The following is a 7,180-nucleotide window of genomic DNA, read 5'->3' as shown; positions in this document are numbered from 1 at the left end:
ATACTAGACTGTGGTTCTCGCCATATGCACAAGTCTATGTGCAAAGCATATGAATAAGTTCAAGTTAAAGGGTTATTGTCTTGGTGGTTACTAGTTTAGAATATCTGCCACACAATCCTACTGAAGCAGAGTGTTATGATGTGGTTCCAAACTTGTATGACTTGATCTGTTAAATATGGGGTCAACTCTCTCTTTAGAAGGAAGCTAAAGATTGGTGTAACAAAGCATTTGGCACATGTTCAAATTCACACCCAAAGTCAGACAACGTTAATGCAATGCAGATTTTTTTTAATGCAGTATGATTAAGGAGAGCATTTACAATAAAATTAAGTTGTACATAAAGCAGACGGATTACATTATACAGAAAACTCTGGAAAAGAGAGATACAAATAAATAGATCTACTTTTAAAAACAATCAACCCCCCCAACCCCTTCCCCAACAAAAATACTGTGTTTGAACTGTACAGAGTCGCTGCAAGTCTTGTGCACAAACAGATCTGCATGATTACAACAGAAGCCTTAAAGCAATGCCTTTGGTCTACATTGCAAGCAGAGCTATATGCTACTGTCATACGATCACTATAAAGCACAAGACAATCACTTACAATAAAAGAGCAAAGGCAGGCGTATTTGCAACTGGATATTGTATGCAACCTTCAGACACTAATCAGTTGGGGGAAGAGTTCAGTGGCAAACATGTCATCCCAAGAGCCCTCAGAGCAGAGGGGGGATGAAATGTTGCTGAAGGGGGAAGGAGACCTCTCGCATCCAGAGTCACTGTACGCATCCGTCAGATATGAAGCCTTCTCGTAGCCGCTGAAGGAAGTGGCGTCAGAGAGGAAATCATCAGCCCCGTCTGAATTCTGATCCACCGCAGGGATGACCACTTCCTCTGGTTCATCTTTGACGGACACCATTTCGACTTCCACCTCGATTTCTTCATCGACCTCAGAGAAGGCGACACAATCCTCATTTTTGATTTCGCAAATGCTCTCCTCGCTCACCACCTCGGTGGGTTTGGTGTAGATGTGGTCAAAGTGGATCAGTTCATTAAGGGTTTCCAGCTTAACTGGTGCGGGCCCCAAAGCTGCAGGTGGGGAGGCAGGTACTTGCTCTCCTGCACCCCCAACCAGCACAAGCTCTTGCTGGGGCCCATGTGCTTCTGGGAGTTCTGTCTTGAGGAAGAGCTCTGGGTCAAGGATGTCCAGAATACCAAGCAAGAGATCAGACTGCAGGAGAAAAGACGAAAAGACAAAAATGAGATTTGATGAACAGAAGACAAAATGAATGAGCAGAAACCATCAATGTGATTTGTCTTCAGCAGAACGCCCAATGATTGAAAACTATAAACCTCTGAAAACCAAAACCTGCAGGATATTCACCTCAGAGTCTGAAGGGCCAGGGCTGGGAGTATCCATGGTGAACTCTTCAGATTTGGGGACTGCTGGGTCTGCACCTGCTGCGGAGGCACACGTAGCCTGAGTGCTGCGGACTCAGAAGACCCGGTCACCAAACCCAAATCGCTCACTGCGGACTCCAGTACCTGGACCTAAAAGAGAATGAGAGGCATTAGTTGGATGGTGGAGAAAAACAACAAAAACGAAAATGAGCATGAGTTTTGTTGATCGTGCAACAAAGTCCTCTTACCTTTTCTTTTTCTTCCAGGGTATCCAACCCCAGTCTCTGTCTTAGTTCCTCATTCTCACTGAGCAGATCGCTCGTCTTCGCTCTTAACAGCCTGTTCTCAATGTGAAGTTTCTGATTCTGTGGAAAACATGTCAAAATTTAATCTTTCCACTAAAAAAACTGAAAAAATTTACGAAAAAAAAAAATCCATGATTAGAGTCAAGTACCTCAAGCTCCAACTCCAAGACTTGCTGCTCCAACTCCCCCATTTTGGCCTTTTTTCTGTCTCTTGCTGTCTGTGCAGCAACTCTGTTCTTCAGTTTCCTATTAAAAAAAAAAAAAAAAAAAAAAAAAAAAAAAAAATGAAATCAGCTATTAAGCAACAATCATGTTTTGGCTAAACAACAAATATATGACTTAGCAATAAATATAGGATTTACTCTAGGATTTCCTAGAGTAGAAAACTTTTTGGTTCATTTATGAAATTCTTAATTTCTTTATATAGAAGTCATTGTACGAAGCAAACTAATTTTGGCAGGTCAGACTTTGAGGAAGTGGCGCATGCGCAGTCAAGTTCCTCCTGCCACGCAGGCAGATGTGGATATATTGATTCAGAGGGGGAGGGACTGACCGGCAAAACCTACTTATCTTGGCTGAGAGTCACATTCTTCCGTGTAGAAGGGTCAAATTGGTTCATTTTTTTATCATTTGCTGACAGTAACATACTATAACGTCTACATACGAAATGTCTAAAACTAAATATTGCTCCCCTTGTGAAATATTTCGGTTTTAACCGGTTTCAAACCAACAGAACGGATTTAAAGTCCGATGAAATTCGATCTAAACTCGTCTCACCTTCGAAGTGCTTTTTCCTCTGGGCTCAGATGTGTGAGTCTCTGCCTTTTGCGCAGTGGTGGTCCAGAGATGGTGGAGTCGGAGTCTGAAGAGGCTTGGTTCGGTATCATGACAGATATTGAACGGCTGTATCCGCCCTGTGTTGTGCCGGACGCATCGCTGTGTTTGCCCGATATCAAGAGGACTTTATGGGCTCCTCCGGTCCCTGCTGTAACTACGACCATGTTGTATGGTTTTCTGGATTCGGATCTGTGTACAGACCCCTTTCTGTATTGATTATGGGTGGGGAAATCGTCTGAAAAATTGTCTTCGTTCCCCGTATTATTATCTTCCTCCTTCGATGTCTGAAAATTGAAGGCGTGTAAACGCTCGCGTTCTTTTTCTACAGTCGTGGTGCGCTGCGATTGGCTGCTGTGACCACTGACGTACTTGGACGTCAGTCTTTCCTTGGGTTAAAATAGCTGATGTAAATTTCATGGATACTCCGTGATTCTTCATACTCCGTAATGAAATTATTGTGGAAATTTTATCAGAAATTCTTCAAGAATCACAAATGAGTGCGACCTTAATAATTTATTACCATATCTGACTTTATTAATAAAAACTTATGTTATTTTTTTATCTCATGCTTTTGATTTTTCTTTTTCCATTTCCTTTTTCCAATCTCTTATTTTGATATTGACACAAAAAGCTTATTCAGTTGATGAAATTCATTGTTTTAAATGTTTCTGAAAGTATATAGTAGGCCTATATCAATTTGCATTGAACTATTGTATGTCATTGCATCAGAAAACTTTTCTTTTCTTTTCTTTTTTTTTATTCCTCTCAGTTCATTTGGAAACATGATTGAGTGGTTAAAATTCCATTCAAATGCCATTGCATGTTTGATCACTTAAGAAGGTCAGATTAGCTGCAATTGTTACAGGCTCATTAGCAAAACTTGAGTGAAGATAGTCTATAGTTAGAGGAACAGCTGAACAAAGGAGAAACTTCTGAGGGGACTTTCATGTTCTAAACATCCCTCCTGAGAGTGAAAGAGTAGGCAAAGTGTGTCTCCCTGTTTGAACAGCATAAATTTGCTTAAAGTCTGTGTTTGTAAAATACTTTTCATACAATCTACATCTACATGTGATTCTGATAATGGGAACCCTTGTAGTAAAGATTTCAGAAACTTTCATAAGATGTATTTAATTTATCCATCTGTTTATGTAGATTGTATGTTGTTGTTTTTTAACAACCGATTATTAGGAACTTTCAAATAAATTTGGAAAAGGATTAAATATTGTATGATCTACAGGTGGTCCTCTGTAAGCATCCTGTGGTAGTGCAGGAATTATGTAATAAAGGTGTAGCTGTGAGTTGCTGTCCGTTGAATGTAAAGTCTGTCACCTCAACTTCTACAGTATGTGGTTTGTGTGAAGAGCAAACAGCGACAGTTTGCTTGCACAGTACTAGCCGTTGAATCAATGTTGTAACTTAGATGTAGAATTTACATGTTACACTGGAACATGGAGCGTAATAAGAGAAGTTAGCAGATGCCACTCGGTTTGACATTTGTAATCTCTGTTTGTAGAGTAGTGGTCTGTGGAAGGGAACTGAAACCTCAACTTTTGAGTTGAGTTACTTGTTAATTAGCAGATGTTCCCACCCTTAAGCTGCTTATAGTACACTAATAAGAGGGACAGTCCCCACCAGTACAAACTGGGGTTAAGTGTGCTGCTAAAGGACACTAATACTAATAGGACAGAACTTTGATAACTGTATCTTTTCTGAACTAAGATTTTTGGGGATCAGCTTTGTAATTCTGTGAGAGAAACATTTTTCTGTTCCTTTAGCTGTTCTTTTACAAGGACATCTTTCTTGTTTCTTCAACAATATCACATGTAAAACGAGAACAAAACTGTCAAATTAAGTCATCACTCCTCCGTACATTTCTACTGAAAAATCTAAAGGGGAGTCTCTGAGGAACACCTGGTTTTCTCTCTCACTGAGATAATGCATTAGTATTAGTTTTGGTCTACTTCCTGTGAAACAGAAACTATGTTTGAACAGAGTGTGTTTTTAAATGAAGAAAAAAAATGTAAGTTGGCAAACTGACTAGAGGATGATGAAACTTAGCAGCAATTCCTGTTATAAGTGACTCTTACAAAGTTGTTGTGACATTCTGATACAAAGTTTGCCAATACATTGTAGGTTAAACTGACTGTTAAATATATTGGGGGTTAAACTGACCATTTGCATGTAGAGTCAGTGGTGCTAACATAATTTGCATTAATTAGCATTACAATTTATTCAGAGAGGCACTTGTGCACTTGTCTGCAGTTGAAAGTATAAAAATACAGCAGTTCTCAGACTCCCTTTCCTTAAGTGAAAAAAATATAACAAATAAAAAGTATTTTATTTTAGCTAGTTGCCAAGAAAACATTTCTAATTTCAGTTTAGTTTAAGCTGAAGTACAAAAGTAAATTAAAATAGAATTTAATAAAAACAAAGTGGGCATAAAAAAGATAAAACAACAAAATTACTAAAATATATAATAAAATAAGTTTATAAACAGATTAAAAAAAAAAATCTAATGCAAAATATTAACAAAAACGATAACAGTACATCATTGATACTGAAATAACACTACTCTGTCTCATGCACTTGTTTACAATAATGAATAAATAGAGCTATTCAGCACTAGAACAATGGATCACATTACAGCATGACAGAGATTGCTTTATTTACTTTTAAGCTTTTATGGAACAAATAGTAAACAAATTCGAAGTTAAATGTATTTATACATTTCTGAATCATTTTTGAGAGACCGATAGTTTCAGAGTGTTTCTGAATGCTGAATTATGCATGATTTCATTAGTACATCAGTGTGTAGCATGTACTGATAATGGGTCAGATTGGGGCGATGAAGATACACTCTTAAAAATAAAGGTGATTCATGATGTCAGAAACAACCTTTAACATCCGAAGGACCTCTCTGCTTCACAAAAGGTTCTTTGTGGTGAAAGAAGTTTCTTCAGATTATAAAAAGGTAAGAAAGAGATGGTTCTTCAAAGAACCTTTGACTGTATGGTTCTTTGTTGAACCAAAACTGTTTTTTCTGTGGCATCGCTTGAAGAAGAGTGTAACAGTGCAAGTGCATGATTTAAAGTGTTTTTGGCTGATGTCTTCTCACATGATCACTTGTTGACTTTTACAGAATCCACAGTGACACTCCAGCTAGGGTGGGTATGTCTCTAGCATTTTACCTTTTGTTATTTGTGTTTTAGGGATAATGGGAATTGTAAGGGTCACACCCGTTCACACACACACACACACACACACACACACACACACACACACACACAGCCGCTTTACTCCCAGGGTTTGTACAATGTTTACTCAATCCCAGAACACACTCTCATATGTATGCAAACCGCCTGCTGCTTTCCCACCAGTTTCAGACAGAGAACACTGGCAAACCTGAATTAATGACCTCTATAAAGATTTGTTGAGTATTTGTGCCTTTAAAGTTTGGGACCTTGCCTTATTTAAGGTCTTATATTTGCCCTACTGTTCAGAAGTTTGGGGATAGTCAGAATACACTAACAACAATAATATTATTAAATAACAGTTTATGAGTTTTAATATGTCATTTATTCCTGGGATTTATTCTTAACTTTTTTTTGCTGAATCAAAGTATTAATTTCTTTTAAAAAAAAGTAGTGAACAGTTGTGTGTATCATAACACATCCTTGTACTCTTGCACATTTCATGTCTCATTGAAGCAGCAATTGTGTAAGCAGTTGGGAAACCTCAAAGGTGACACAACCAAGGAAACTATCTCTGATCAAACGGTCTGGGCTAGTGGATGTCTTTTTTATGTTATATCTGTACATGAGATTATCAGCATTTGCATGTGTTTTAAATACTGGAAATAGATTAATCTCTGAAGCGTTTTTTCTTTTTTCTTTGAAGAGTGGTAAACTGTGTTTGATAATAAATAAAGAAGAAATAAATCTGTAAAATATAGCTATTAAATCTATATTATTAGTTAACTTGCAAATTCACTAATATATTTTTTTTATGACAAGTACAAAATAGTACAAGCAAACTGCATAGGATATTGTCTGCTACTGTAAGGGCCAACCCAGAAATAAAAAAAAAATCTTTCATAATTTACCCTCATGTCATTCCAAATCTGCATGCATTTTTTTTCGGCCGTGAAACACAATAGATATTTTCAAGAATGTTGAATGTTTTTGGTCCCTCTGGCTTCAATAGTATTATTGTTATTATTAATTTTTCATGCTATAGAATTCAGTGAGGCATGAAACCATTTGAAACCATATATATTTTTAGAAGTAATATATCTACACAATCAATGATTTCCAAGTTAACTTTGACTAAATCCACAAAATCAGTGTATAAATGAAAATAAATAAAAATATATAGATAGAAAGTAAACAATTGCGTTGGATTACATACATGGGCTTCAAAATCCAATAATTTATTTTTATTGTCATGAATGAAGGTGCGCCTTGATCCAAAACAATTTGTTGTGTAAATTATCGTAAATTTCATTAGTGGGATCTTGCTTATTGTGAGTGTGGCGTAATTGTCGTGGTGTCTCTGGCAGACTATTGTTAGCAGGATAAGCTGTGCTTTGTTTGTGGAATAGCTGACAGTGCGGGGTCTTTGTTGTTAAGCCATTGCGCCC

General features: G+C 37.4%; 1 protein-coding gene across 1 annotated transcript; it reads right to left on the bottom strand.

Moving 5' to 3' along the window:
* Positions 1-267: 267 nt before the first annotated feature.
* LOC113071474 (uncharacterized) lies at positions 268-2,853 on the bottom strand. Its single transcript, XM_074559888.1, is given in 6 exon segments — positions 268-1,229; positions 1,383-1,490; positions 1,493-1,549; positions 1,648-1,764; positions 1,854-1,950; positions 2,482-2,853. Coding segments are annotated over 6 exon segments (1,176 nt in total). The 5' UTR covers positions 2,706-2,853; the 3' UTR covers positions 268-656.
* Positions 2,854-7,180: the final 4,327 nt, after the last annotated feature.

Source organism: Carassius auratus, chromosome 5, assembly GCF_003368295.1.
Source record: "Carassius auratus strain Wakin chromosome 5, ASM336829v1, whole genome shotgun sequence".
Classification (NCBI taxonomy): domain Eukaryota; kingdom Metazoa; phylum Chordata; class Actinopteri; order Cypriniformes; family Cyprinidae; genus Carassius; species Carassius auratus.
Note: the sequence above shows the minus strand (reverse complement) of the source record. Positions and strands in the feature narration are given on the sequence as shown.